A 13,979-nucleotide genomic window follows, 5' to 3' on the forward strand; every position below is an offset into this window, starting at 1 on the left:
AGTCACTACTCAGTCATGAGCCCTACAGGGCGGCTTTTATCTGTCTGAGGACCCCCCAGGCCGCGCACGGATCTCCCCAACTTCCTTGCTGACGAACTTGAGGCTCCTCCCTCACGGTCTCACGTGGGGGCAGGGGGAGGCCGAGGCCTAAAGAAATTAGTAGCTTGACCTAAGGCACAGGTGGCGATGCAGCCGGCACCAAACCGGGGCTCCTGACTCCCCTGTTCCCATTAAATATGGGGGGTGGGGAAGAAGCGGCTGCTGAGACGCCGCCTGCCCTGCCCGCTCTGCAGTGGACCCGGGGGCGGCGGGTCAGCGCGGGGCGCCCCAGTCGGGGCGTCCTGGGGTGCTGCGCCCTCCGCTGTTCTCGGGGAGGGGTGGGGCCCGCAGGTGCGGATCTCCCGTGTCAGCGCAGCGGGGCGAGACACCCCGGCAGCCGCGAGCCCAGGCCGCACCTGGAGCTGTATTTAAAGCACTGGGGCGCGGGGGGTCGGGGTGCTGGGGGGCGGCAGACAGCGACCCCCCGCCGCGCAGGGCCGCCGCGCCCCAACCATTCTGCCCCCCTCGCCCCGCAAGAGGCGACCCAACGTCCACCTCGCCCTCGGGGTCGCTCTCCCGGGCGCCCATAAGGCCTGAGGCTCCGCGACCTGCCAGAGCGGCGCGTCGGCGGCCCCTTCTCGGCCCCCGCGACCCCCGGCACCCCGATGCCCGCGGGGGCAGAAAACTTTTCCCGGCGCCTGACCCTCCCAGCCGCCACCGCCCGCGCCGGGCACCGGCTTCCAGAGGCTTCCAGAGGCTTCCGAGGCTCCAGCGCCGCGGCCTCCCGCCCGCGCGCCCGTCCGCGCTCGGGCGCCGCCGCTGTGGGTTCGCGCCCCGCGCCCGCCGCGGTCGGGGCCCCGCTCGGCTCCGGCTCCACCCGCGCGGCGAGGGGCCGGGGTCCCCCGGGCCGGGCGCGGGCCCCGGCGGGGCGCGGGGCGTCCGCTCGCCCCTCCGCGAGCCAGAAACAAAGGCGGGGGGCGGGGGGCGGCGCCGGCTCGCGATTCGCCCTTTATTCCGAACCCGCGACGTCAGCGCCGCCGATGGGCCGCGGCCGGGCCGGGCCGCCCACTGCGCGGGCCGGGGGGGGGGGCGGCGGCCGGGGGCGCGGCGGGCGGCCGGGCGGGCGGCCGGGGGCGCGGGCCGCGCGGGCCGGCATGGAGGGCGCCGGGGGCGGGGGGCGGGCGCGCGGGCGGGCGGCGCGAGGGGGGCCGGCCCTGCTGTAACCGGAGCTACAAAGGAGGGCGAGTCCGCGCGGGAGGGCGGAGCGCGCCGGGGGCCTCTGCCCGCCTCCCCCGCAGGCGCCCCTCCGAGCGCTGCGCCCCGCCGCGGGGCGCCGGCCCCTGCCGCGCGCCGGGAGGATGAAGAAGACCCACTCCGCCAAGAGGGTGAGCGGCCGCGGCCGGGCCGTCGTGGGGCGCGCGGCCGCGGGGGGCCCGGCGGGGGCTTTGTGTGCGCGCCCGGCTCGGGGGTCCCCGCGGCTCGGCCGCCCCCGCCCGCCCGCCCCGACCGGCGCCGCCCGCGGGGGCCGGGACAATGCGAGGCGCAGTTGCAGCCGCCGGCCCCGGCGCGCGAGCGGGGGGCGCCGGGGGGACCCCGCGGGCAGCTCCGGGCCCGGCCGGCCCCGCCGCCCGCGCACTTCGGGCTGTTTGTGCGGGAGGCGCGGGCGCGGCGGGCGGGCGCTGCTCGGGGGAGATGCCCGCAGAAGTGGGCACGGGGCGCCGGGCTCCCCGACTCCTGCCTCCGGGGGGCGGGCCCCCGAAAGCGGGGGAGCGGGCCCCGGGGACGCGCGCAGGCCGGACCCGACGGCGCCGGCCGCTCACCGCCCTCTCCGCGCCCCGGAGCAGGGCCCCCAGGACGGGAGCCACCCGGCGGCGGCGCCCGAGAAGGTCGGCTGGGTGCGGAAATTCTGCGGAAAGGGGATTTTCAGGGAGATTTGGAAAAACCGCTACGTGGTGCTGAAGGGGGACCAGCTCTACGTCTCCGACAAGGAGGTAGGCGCCTCCCGCCCGCCGCCCGGCCTCCGGGGGTCCCCCGCGCCCCCCGCGCCCCGCTTTGACCCCGCGCGTCTGCGGAGGAAGGTCACCCCTTGGGGGAGACCCGACCCGGAGTTGGAAGTTGAGCGAGCGCGTCGCGGGCGGGTCTCCCCGGCCGCCGCGGCGACCCCCACGAGGGGAGCGAAAGTTGCGCGGGTCCCCCCCGCCCCCCCCAGCCCCCCAGCCCCCGCCCGGCCGCCGCGGGAGGTGGGTGCTCCTCGCAGTCGCTGCTACGACGCGCGGCTCAGCCGCGGCTCCCTCCGGCTGCCTCCCGCTCCCGAGCCCCGCGCGCCCCCCTCCCGGCCTCGGCTGGGGCGCAGGGGGGTCCCCCGGCCGCGCGGCCCCAGAGTCACGGAGGCGCCGCGGGCAGAGCCGGGGCCGGTGCTCACGGAGCGGCGAGGGGCGCGTGGCTTCCCCGCTCCCGGCCCGCCCCCATTTCTGTCAGAGAGGGAAAATGGAGTTCGCACCCCCAGACTGCCCCCGGGAGCCTCGGCTCTGGAGCTGAACTGAGGCGCGTCCACACTGGGCCAGAACCTGAGCCCGGACCGTGGGATCCGGACTCGGCCCCCTCGCGGGGTCAGCAGCGGTGCCGGCGCCGAGAACTGCCCCAGGGCCCCAGGGCGGCCCCCCGGGAGGGCGCCCCACCTGCCCGGCTGCGGCCCCACCGGGCCCAGGGCGGGAAGTCTCCTCCTCCTCACCTCTTCTGCTTTCTGCCGCGGACGCTCATCCAGCGGCTGCGTTCGGGTAAATAAATCCTTTTATGGTGCTGACAGCCGCGGGAGTGAGCGCCCCAGAACAGTCGCCAGGCGCGGGGCGGGCAGCACTGAGCTGGGCCCCGGGCGCCCCCTCTTTATGGCGCCTCAGCCTTGCTGTTCACACTGAGCTGGGAACTGGCCGTGAAGCCTCTGACAGGATGGTTTACTTTTGGGGGTCACCTCTCCCCCACCCCAAGTGCGAAGAAGGTTTTGTCTGCAATTTGCCCGCTTTCCAGTTTGGTTTAGCCTTTCGGGTGAGAGAGAAAAGAAAAGAAACAGCAAGTGTCACAACGCATCTCCTGCTCCCCAGAACTTCAGCAGGGCAGGAAGCGCTAGTGAGACTCGGGGAGACCTTCCCGCGCCAGGGGGGAGACAGGACGGCAGAGCAGGCGCGGGAAGGGAAGGGCGGGATGGCCGGTGTGCGGCTTTTTCTTGTTCCTGTTTGTCCAGAGAACAGAATCTGGGGGCACGAGCGTCCCCCTGACCTTGTTCGCGGAGGAGGGGTCCAGAACAAGCTGGGGTGACCTCAGCCCGGCCTGTGAGGTGTCCTCTGAGTCAGGAGCGTGTGACTGGCCGTGGGGCCGACTGCCCCCCGCCAGGAGGGCACAGAAGAGGGCGGCCCTGTGCTGCTGCTCCGCTCTGACCACCCTCCACGCTCCCTGGCCTGGGGGCCCAGAGCTGACCCAGGACTCGAGGCAGTCCTCTGCCCACTCCCCGAAAACCGCAGAGCCTGGGCGTCAGCTTGGCCACCAGCTTGGCCACCACGCAGTGTCGTGATGGGCACTCTCAGGGAGCGCCAGCAGGCCCGGCCCTGGCCCTCCCGCCTGCGCTGCTCTTTCCTCGAGCTTCCTCGCAAAGGCAGGGCCTGCTCAGCCTCGTCCCCCGCAGCCCCCCGCAGCAACCCCCCTGCGTGTGTGAGGGTCATCTCCCGCGCCTCGCCGAAGGGCCCCCCCCTTCCAGGGCGGGCAGGCCCTCTCGCAACACGGCCGGCCGATGAGCCTCCTGGCGGAGGGAGCCCCGCTCCCGTGTTTTCAGGCAACACGGGGAGTCCTTCTCTGTGGGCCGAGGGCCCGGGAAGGAGGGTTGACTCTGGGAGGAGGCGATTGTCAACGAAACTGGGAGAGTACGATGGGAAAGCAGGGACTGGGGTCTTGGAGGCGCCCGTCCTGCCCAGGCCCCAGACAGACTTTTCCGACCACGGGCCCCACCCATCCCCTGCCCAGGCTTCACCTCCCTCTCCTCTCCCTGAGCTGCTTATCAGCCCCCCAAGCCAGAGCACCCCTCCCTTCCTCTCCACCCCTTCCCTTCCCTCCTTCCCTCCCCCAAGGAAAGCAGAACAAGCAGCCCTCTTCCCCTGGCTCCCCACACACACCCAGCACTTTCCTTTCCAAGATTTCTGGCCTCTGCTGATAGCCTGGACTCAGGAGGGGGTGAGGAGCAGCGATGCCTCACCCCAAAACCATGCCCCCGGCTTCTGGGAATTGTTTTCGGCCACCCTGGCCAGCCTCTTTCCTGCTTGTCATAATCCTTCACACCCTCTGTCCTTCCCCAGTCCAAAGCCGGGGAGCCCGGAGCAGCCGAGCACCCACAGGATGTCAGGAGCACCCACAGGATGTCAGGAGCACCGCCCCTGAGCTGGCTACAGCTGTGTGGCCCCGTGCGTCCAGCTGCAGCCAGAGGCCAGGCCCTCGCGAGACTAGGCCGGTGGCCACATCCCCACTGAAACAGTGAGAACCGGGGGGGTGGGCAGTAGCCTCCACACACACAGCTCCCGGTTCAGAGCTTGGCAAGTGGGGAGACCCCCCGGGAAATGGCTCCCATCAGGGAAGGTAGGGCTCTTCCAGGGAAGAGGTGCCTCCTCTCACCCTTTGAGTTCTAACAAGACAAGTTCTAGCGATTTTGCTCATCCCAGGAAAACATGACCAGCTCATCTCCAGGGTCTTCCCACCCCACTCAAGGAGCAGAGGGTAAAGGGTTTCCTGAGCAGGCCGCTCCGGCCGGGCCGAGACTGCATCACCTCTCCCCTGGTGCCAAAGCCATCTGCCGGCCGAGCTTCAGAGGACCAGGCCTGTGGGCGCACCTTGGGGGAGAGGTGGAGACTTGAGAGGCTTACACGGCCCTCGGAAGAAATGTTCATGGGATCCGCTTGCACGCTCAGAGAAGGCAGCCCGGGGCGGAGGATGTGGATAGAATTGTGGTGTCTGATTAGACATTGAGCATGAGAGAAGAGCCAAATGCGGATCAAGCTGCTAAGGGTAGAACCGGGGTTTGAGAGAAATAGTTCAAGCAGGAAGGGCGTAGTTTAGAGACGAAGAACTTCCCAGCGGTGAGAGACTTAGGCTCTCAAGCTGGACTCGTGGAAAGAGATGGCAGATTTTTTTCCCAAGTTGCAATCTAGTCCTGGGGAGGTTGCTCTCCACGGCCATCCATGGCTGGAGGGGCCTCTTGGGTCGTAGTGCCTGGGAGAGCAGAAGGAAGCGTGGGGACCACAGGAGCATTTTGCACCTTGTCAACAAACCCAACAAACTGGACACGCCGCTGTGCCCTGGAGCCGCAACTCAGAAGCGGCCAAGCTGGTGACTGGGGCAGCGCGTGTCCCGGGCGGGAGCCAGGCCCAGTAACCACAGGGGAGGCCGGAGGGAATGTTCATTCCCTCCCCGCACCCCCAGGTGCTGGCCCTGCCTTTATCTCCTTCCACTGCACCATCAGGGGCCGCCTGGGCCTTGCTTACTTCGGGGTGATTGGCTCCCCTTGTCAGCCATGTAAGCTGTGTCCTTTGAAGGCAGAGTAGGGGGTGGTGATGAGAGACACCCCAGGATTCTGGACGTGATGGTGTGTCTGAGGAGAGCGGGGACCCGCCTGAGGAGTCGGGACGTGGGGCTGCCCCAAGCTGTGCACCCCTACCCCACCCCCACTGTCACCGCCCCGGTGGCTCCTGGGACAGCCCCGGCCTGTCACACCTCCCCCTCCTCAAGCTTCTGGTTCCCAAGACTGCTCTCCGCTAACAGACTGGAGGCAGGGACGGGGTCATTTTATCTTCACCACCTCCCTGCCAACCTCCCCTAGGTAAAAGATGAGAAAAATATCCAAGAGGTGTTTGACCTGAGTGACTATGAGAAGTGTGAAGAGCTCCGGAAATCCAAGAGCAGGAGCAAGAAAAATCACAGCAAGTTTACTCTGGCCCACTCCAGGCAGCCGGGCAACACGGTACGTCACCCGCCGCCTTCCTTTGGGGCCAGGGGCAGGAGAACTTCTTCCCCCTTCGGATGATCTCAGCTCAGAGTCCTGCGTTGCTCTTCTGCCATTATTATTTAACCTAGAACACTGCGGCCATCTCCTCCCCTCCGGGCCGGCCAGCCTGTAAGGTGTCCACGCACACCCGGTCTCTGCGGACACAGGCGTGCGCCTTTGTCTCCGGGGAGAAAATTGCTTCTCCTTGTCCCGAGAGCCGGTTGAAGTTCCGAATCCAATTCCTCTTATCTGAGGGAGCCCGGGAAGCCACTCCTGTCACAGTCTTATTTCTTCAGACATTTCAGGATCTTTGTTTTAGTGCCTGGCCTTCGCCAAGCCTGCTGCGGGCCTCGCCAGTGGCAAGTTACTGGCGCTTCCCTGGCCGCCGCCCCCCCCAGGTCGTTCCTGACACAACCCCCCGGGCGGTGGCAGTTCACGCCAGCAGGGGCTGATGTCCTGGTGTCAGGCCTGGTCCCAGAGCAGAGTCGCTGGGCCCGAGAGGATGAGATGATCATGTCCTCTTTCCCCGCTGGCGAGGCGAGGCGCCCGCTCGCACGCCCTGGCTGAAACAAGCCTCTCGCCACAGGCACCCAACCTCATCTTCCTGGCGGTGAGTCCAGAAGAGAAGGAGTCGTGGATCAGCGCCATCAACGCTGCCATTACCCGAGCCAAGAACCGCATCTTGGATGAGGTCAGGGGACCGGCCACGGGGAGGGGCGAGGGGCGCGGGGCGGGGGGGCCGCTGGGACGAGGCAGACCCCGTGGAGCTGCCCCCGCCGGCTCTGCGTCTCCGTTTCCCTTTTGAAAACCCTGTTCTCCCGCCGCCATGTCTCACCTGCCATTTCCTCTTGGCCCTTGGGGTGCTGGCCCTGCCGTGGCTTCCGGCGTGGGGTACGGAGGTCCCTTGCCCCGGGCCTGCCCCCGGGACCCCCGCCTGGGAGGTCGGGACTCTAAGCAGTGCAGGGGGTGGGTCCACTTCCCGGTCCAGGCTTGTTGGGGCCTCGGGCATGCCAGGGCGAGAGTCTCTGACGTGCGCCTGACTCTGCAGGTCACGGTCGAGGAGGACAGCTATCTGGCTCACCCCACGCGGGACAGGGCGAAAATCCAGCACTCCCGCCGCCCCCCAACTCGGGGACACCTGATGGCCGTGGTAGGTAGCCTGTGAGGAGATAGAAATTGGCAGAGTCACCGCCACATCCTCTCCGACGCGGCGGCTCAGCCACCCGCGGCACAGCTGGGAGGCCCCTGGGATGCCCACGCCGAGGGCTGGGGGCGCCCTCCACTCTGCCCCCGGCCCGACTCCTCCGGGCCAAGAGTTCCTTGGGCCCTACCGTGAGATCAGAAGGCCCTGCCCTCGATGCATGTATCGTCCTTGGAAATGAGATACACCTCAGGTGAAAAACAGAGGCGGTGATGACCGTCCAGGCAGTGGAGGCGGCAGGTGGGTGACATCGGGGCCTCGGGCTGCCGGGGAGCAAGGCCCGTGAGCGCCAGCACGGAGAGCCGGGCTTGCTGGCCCCGGTGCGAGCTCGAGGCCGGGTGTAGCCGAAGGACAGAGCTGGGGCAGAGCCTGGCTTGGCGATTTGCGTTCTCTGTGGTTCCCTGAAATGTGTCTCAGCTATAAAGTGAGGCCCTTCTCACGTCTACCCTGAGGAGCCGCAGTGAGGAGCGACTGAGACAGCGTATGTAAGACACGTCCGTGGTGGTGAACACCCTTTTCGCTGTCTTTTTGTAATGACAGCATTCTGGGAGTAGAAGGACGAGTTTTATTATCAAGCCGGGGCTCTGAGAGCCACAGAGCTGGGCGCTTGCGTGTGCGGGGCCCGGGGCAGAGGTGGAAAGAGGCAGGGGGTGTCAAACCCAACTCGGGGTCCATCATGCTGAGCACAGAGACACCCCGGGAAGCTCAGGCTGGAGGATGTAGGCCCCAGGCAGGAGAAATGACTTGAAATCACAGGAAAATAAAAGAAGTAAGTTGCAATCACTATTCAGTCAGAAATCGCCCCTAGAAGCCCAGGCCCGTCGGGAGGGGCCCAGAAGGCCGGGACGCGGCCGGCTTCAGGCTCGCGGGAGCCCGGCTGGCGCCCCTGTGACCATCCCCTCGGGCCCGCCCTCTCCTCCCCAGGCTTCGACCTCTACCTCGGACGGGATGCTGACCTTGGACCTGATCCAGGAGGAAGACCCTTCCCCCGAGGAGCCGACCTCCTGTGCCGAGAGCTTCCGGGTGGACCTGGACAAGTCGGCGGCGCAGCTGGCGGGCAGCCGGCGGAGAGCAGACTCGGACCGCGTCCCGCCCCCCTCGGACCGGGCAGGCGGCCTCCCGCGGCCTTGGGAGAAGCCAGACAAGGGGGCCACCTACACCCCCCAGGCGCCCAAGAAACTGACCCCCACAGAGAAGGGCCGCTGCGCCTCCCTAGAGGAGATCCTGTCTCCGCGGGACGCCGCCCGCCCCCTGCAAGTGCGGCCGGAGGACCCCCGGGCGCCCGCCCCGGCCCACCCGGCGCAGCTGTCCCGGATCCAGGACCTGGTGGCCAGGAAACTGGAGAAGACTCAGGAGCTGCTGGCAGAGGTTCAGGGGCTGGGAGACGGGAAGCGAAAGGCCAAGGACCCCCCTCGCTCTCCCCCCGACTCGCAGTCAGAGCAGCTGCTGCTGGAGACGGAGCGGCTGCTGGGGGAGGCCTCCTCGAACTGGAGCCAGGCCAAGAGGGTGCTGCAGGAGGTCCGGGAGCTGCGGGACCTCTACCGGCAGATGGACCTGCAGACCCCCGACTCCCACCTCAGACAGGCCGCCCAGCACAGTCAGTTTCGGAAGAGCCTGATGTGAGGAAGGGGCCGGGCCTGAACTCGGGGAGGCGGACAGTGTCGCAGGAGGAACCTTTTTTATTTACCTCAGTCAAAAACAAAAAAACAAAAACGTAATCAAACTCGTCGCTCTTGCTGATGCCCCAGCCTGCCACGGCCCTCCCGCCCCTGCCCTCCTTACCCCCACCCCTCCCGCCCCTCATCTCTGTGAGACCCCAGCTGCCCCAGGTGAGAGGAGGGGACCCCGGAGCAGTGTTAAGCTTTCACCTGAAAGGGCACAGCCTGACCGTACACCTGCACCCCCCCACCCCAGAGCCAGCACGAGCTGCAAGGCCAGGACAGGCTGCAGGGGGCGGGGGGTGGGGGGGGCTTTCTCGTGTCTCATTCCAGGTTTTCAATCTGAGGGTGAAATTTCAGCTGCGCAGCTCTAGGCTATGGACGCCAGCACCCCCATCCGCGCGCATGGCCGTGAAATGCACCCCGGGCTTGAGGCGTTGCTGTGGGGCTAGAAACTCCAGGCGACTGCTCACGGGGCCTTGCTGGGCTGGCGGAGACTGGGCTGCCCCGAGGTGCCCCCCAGCTCCCCTTCCCGTCACTGACTCAGAGACACGGCCCCCGAGAGTAGGGGTGGGCTCGGGCGCTGGGCGCAGGGCCTGGCGCGGGGAGCAGCTGACCCCCAGAAGAGTCAACTAAGAATGAAACTTATTTGTGACATAAGCAGGGTCGGGGAAGGGGAAAACCAGGCGTGTGTCCAGGTTCCTCTTTCGGCCAAGCCAGGGCTTCCTGTCCCCTCTGCCTCCACAGACCTCCCCCTGCACCAGCCAAACCCTGACTAGAAAAACATCTTTTTGCCTGGCAGCTGCCTCCCACCTCCCCAGGCGTGTGCTCTCCCCAGGCGTGGCCGAGATTAGGCTTCCTGACAAGCACGAGGGGAGCTGTGAAGACAAGGATTTGGGAGAGAAGGGAGCAGAGAGAAGACGTGCAGCAAGTCAATGAGGGCTAGAAACTCTCCAGTGGGCACCTGGCAGCTTCTCCATCCCCCTCCAAGGCAGGAGAAAGGGGAAACCGAGCACAGACTGCCCGTGGGTCGGGCTGTGAGGCGCCCTGTTGTGGCCTTAGGACGCTGGGGTGGAGAAGGGGAGAAGAGGCCTCTGTCCTGGTGGCAGAGGCAGGCCCAGGGCAGACGGATCAGGAGTCCCGGAGCCCTCGGTGGAGTTTCATAGGCCTTAATGCTCTCTCAGGGAACCAGGCAGGGAGGCAGGCCCAGGCCAGGCAGGCGGGCTGGGAGCCAGGCAGGCAAGGGAGCTTCCTGGACCCCCCCCAGAATCTTTGCACCCCTTCTCTGGCTCTCTCTGGCGTTGTCTCGTGGCCTTCCTCAGAGTGGGCCTCCTCGCTGTGCTGCTGCTGCCTTTACCCCCTCCCCGGCACAGGTGTGGGCACTTACACACGCGCACACCCGCGCTCACTGGACCCAGGTGTCCATAATTACAGGTGCACACGCCCTGTGCTCACGGCCCTCGGCCCTGCCCCCACACTTGGGTGCTGCCCCCTGCACTCAGCGCCGGGTCATCAGGGTGCACTTGTGAAGCTCCAAGTCTCGCTTAAAATGATATTTTCTTTTTTAAGTCTCCATCTTTGTATTAATTTTACCAGCATTTTCCCTTTCCTCCTTCCTTGTTGTTCCCACATAATGAAAAAGACAAAAAGCAAGAGTGACGTGTGTACCCCAACATGCCAGTTATCCGTGGCTCCCAGGGGAGCTGGAGGATGGAGGGTGATGCCGGAGAGGAAACGGGAGGGGAAGAAGGAAAGAAAGATGAGGGGGCGCTGGGAGGCTAAGAGCTGGACTCTGGGCTCTCGGGGGCCTCGAGCACCCGCACTGGGCCCCCACAGTCCAGCTTTGGAACCAGACAGATCTGGTTTCAAGTTCTGACTCTGCCCCTTTGGGGTTACGAGGTCCTGGGCAAGACACGCTTTCCAAGGGCCACCACAGTCGTCTGCAAAGTGCAGAGGGGTGTTGGGTAGGAAATGTGGGGCACTCGTGGCCGCTGACCTGCGGTGGCGGCAGCTGCTGCTATTATTAGTGTGACTCTCTGCGAGCAGCGGGCTCAGGCGGCGGGAGGACAGTTTGCAGGCGGCCTGGGGCGCAGGACTGGTCTGTCACTCAGCAGTGAGCTGGTCAGGGCTGGGGCTGCCTGAACTTCAAGGAGAGACAGGCCCAGAGGTGTGCCGAGGCCCCGAGAGGCGGGGAGAGAGCGTGGTCCCGTCTCCAGAAACCTCAGCGCTCAGCACACAGCCAGGCTGCCCGCAAACCTGAGGCGGCTGCGCGTGGCTTCTGTTCGGGAAGGCGGGGTGTGAGCACGGGCGCCGGGACAGGGGGGTGATGTGGTTCCTCTGTCTTCCCTCCCTCCTCCCGGCTCCTCTTCCCCTCACGCTGACATTCCAAGTTCTTCTCCTGCAGCGCGCCTCCCTCCCCGTCACCGGGTCACAGGGACCCTGGTAGGTCGGCGGGGGCCTCACTGCCCGGTGGCCTGCAGACAGCTGGGGGGCGGGGAGCAGGCTTCTTCCTCTCCCCCACCGAAGACTCCGCTGTGTTCTCTTGCACACATGGGAAAGGAAGCGGCGAGGGCAGCCAGGACACAGCTGAAGTGGGTGACATTTTCCTCAACCTTTCAGGCAGTTTGCAATAAATTGCGAGGCAGAGGGTTTGGGGGAAACAGAGAAAGCCACAGCCCTGCTCCCCTCCCGTAGGAAATGTCTGAGGTGTGACTGGAAGGCTGATGAGTTCATTTGCATGCTGGTCCCACCGCCCGGCCTGGGTTGTTTAGGGTGAAGAGGCGGGGAGGGCCCGGGGAGAATCCACAAGTTTCTCCAACTCCTGCTCCAGCCTCACCCACCACACGCAGGTGCTCAGCCTAGCGCCAGGACCCCCGGGCCGGCGTCTCCCAACCCTCCCCCAACCTCGTCCTCCCAGGAAGCCAGTCTCCAAAACTCACTCCCCTTCCCGAACCTCCCGGGCAGCGCCTTAGCCCCATGCTGCGACCCTCAGCCCGGCCGCCCCCTCCGGGCCCCCCAGGCCTGGCAGGCCTCATTGCTGCTTTCTTCCCACTCCCAGTCTCTCGACGGCAGCCAATCCCCAGCCCGCTCAGGAGCCACACCATATATGGAGAGGTTGGAAAGAAACCCAAGTAAATGCAGGAGTGAGACACAGACACCCGCACGCGCACACACGCACGAGTGTGCGCCTCCTGCACGTGACCCTGCGTCTGCGTGTGTGACCGCAGTCCACGCCCCTGTCCCCGGCTCACCCCGCCCGCAGACCAGGACCTGTCTGCTGTGCCCCTCGCCTGTGCCCCTGAGACCATCGCGCCACCAGTCGCCTCTGACCCAGATTCTCTGCGCTAATTAGAAGCTAACGAGATCTGAGGAACACCCGGCTTAGCACGGCCGAGACCCTCGGGGTCAATTAGTGCAGCCCGGGCGGCTCAGAAAACGGGAGATGGAGCCAGAAACGAGCCTGTGCCTCACCCAAACCCAACCCAACCCACGCAGGGCTGGGAGGCCGGCAGGGCGAGGATGCAAAATGAGGGCCAGCTTTAAAGCAGCCCCCGGGGAGGTCCCGAGGGTGGGCGCACTGCTTTCAGGTGGGAGAGCCGCTGGCCAGCACGGGCTCCCAGGCCCCCGCGGGTGTCAGGGCAGAGGGGCGCGCAGCCGGGAGCACGGAGCACCCTGCGGGCCTCCTCTTACAAAGGCGGGTCGCGGGAGAGCCACTCAGAGTCGGGTCGGAACTCGGATCTTCATCAGCGGCTCCAGCGGCTCCACCTCCTCCTCGTGGCTTCCTGCTTCTTCGCCCCCCCCCCCCCACCCTGCTGGCTCTGGACAGAGCTGGCACCTCGCACAGAAATGCCAGGCTCCATCTCCTTCTTGCTTTCCGGCTTCCAGATATTAAAGCCATAAAAGCAAACAGCCCCTCCGCCCCAGAAACAGAAGCATGGACCTCAGGGAGAGCAGCCAGCCTGGGCCGCTGCCTAGACCACCACCTTCTAGATGAAGCGTGGGAGGAAAGGGCCAGGAGTGGCAGCTGTGGAGTGGGGCTGGCAGGGGCCCTGCCCAGCACTGGGAGCCAGACCGCGCCGCCGAGCCCGCACTGTGCTTCTGTCCCGGGCCTGCGCTCGCAGCTGCCATCCTGCCGTCCTGGCCAGGGGAGGCCAGAGGGGAGGGCCAGTCCAGGCGGGGACAGGCTGTCCGCTCTGCTGCAGCGGAGGCCCACGCCGGGCCAGCACCTTGTCCGCAGACTGATGCCGGGACCTGGGACCTGAGGGCAGGCGGCTCACGTGCGCACCATGTCTGTATGTGGATGATTCCAGAATGCACTGCTCTGGCCTGAACCCCGCTCTGGGATCAAAGCATTTAGACTCGAGTGCCTCTTTGGCATGGCTGCTTGGCTGAGTAACAGGCATCTTACACCAACTCTGTGACAGATCTTTAAATAATGGTTCTCGCTGGCCCCGCCTCCTTCCCACTCAGGAGCCATTGCTGTTTGGACCTGGCTGTGCCTGTGACTCGCTTTGACCAGCAGAACTCGCTGCCGTGTAAGTTCCAGAGGTCCTGAGGCGTTCTCACTGGCCCTCTTCAAATGCAGCGGCTCGTAGAATCCTGGGCTGGCCCCCTTGAGAACCTGAGCCACATGGGGAAAGAGTTCCCGAAACCACCCAGAACCACCCCAACATCCAGGCCCCGGCAAGCAAGGTGGATGCTGCCCATCAGGTGAGACCGGAGCACCAGCCGCCAGGAACACAGAAATGTGAGAAATGAGCAGGTCACTGTTGTCTTAAGCCACAAAGCTTTGAGGTGGTTTGTTAGCAATAGAGGCTGACATTAAAATCGCACATTTTAGAAGCGGGATGCAGCCGTAATTCACACAAAAATCTGTGGCATCGGCATCGGGCCCTGTTAGGGCTTGGACAGGCAGCAAGGAGGCCCTTGCGGAGGAAGGCGAGCAGGTGGAAGGGGCCGCCTGTGTTCCGGGGTGGTGGAGGAATTCTCGAAGCTGTCCCCTATGGTACTTGGAAGGTGGGAAGTGTCCCCAGTGGCCTGGGAGGTGGTGGCTGAGATTTCC

General features: G+C 66.0%; 1 protein-coding gene across 1 annotated transcript; it reads left to right on the forward strand.

The window, feature by feature from the left end:
* The first annotated feature begins 1,315 nt into the window (after nucleotides 1-1,315).
* On the forward strand, nucleotides 1,316-8,923 carry PLEKHO1 (pleckstrin homology domain containing O1). Its single transcript, XM_084243687.1, has 6 exons — nucleotides 1,316-1,424; nucleotides 1,884-2,030; nucleotides 5,894-6,034; nucleotides 6,645-6,749; nucleotides 7,107-7,208; nucleotides 8,184-8,923. The coding sequence occupies exons 1-6, from the start codon at nucleotides 1,398-1,400 to the stop codon at nucleotides 8,880-8,882; spliced, it is 1,221 nt and encodes a 406-aa protein (XP_084099813.1). The 5' UTR covers nucleotides 1,316-1,397; the 3' UTR covers nucleotides 8,883-8,923.
* Nucleotides 8,924-13,979: the final 5,056 nt, after the last annotated feature.

This window comes from Talpa europaea (assembly GCF_964194135.1).
Source record: "Talpa europaea genome assembly, chromosome: 9".
In the NCBI taxonomy this organism is placed as follows: Eukaryota; Metazoa; Chordata; class Mammalia; order Eulipotyphla; family Talpidae; genus Talpa; species Talpa europaea.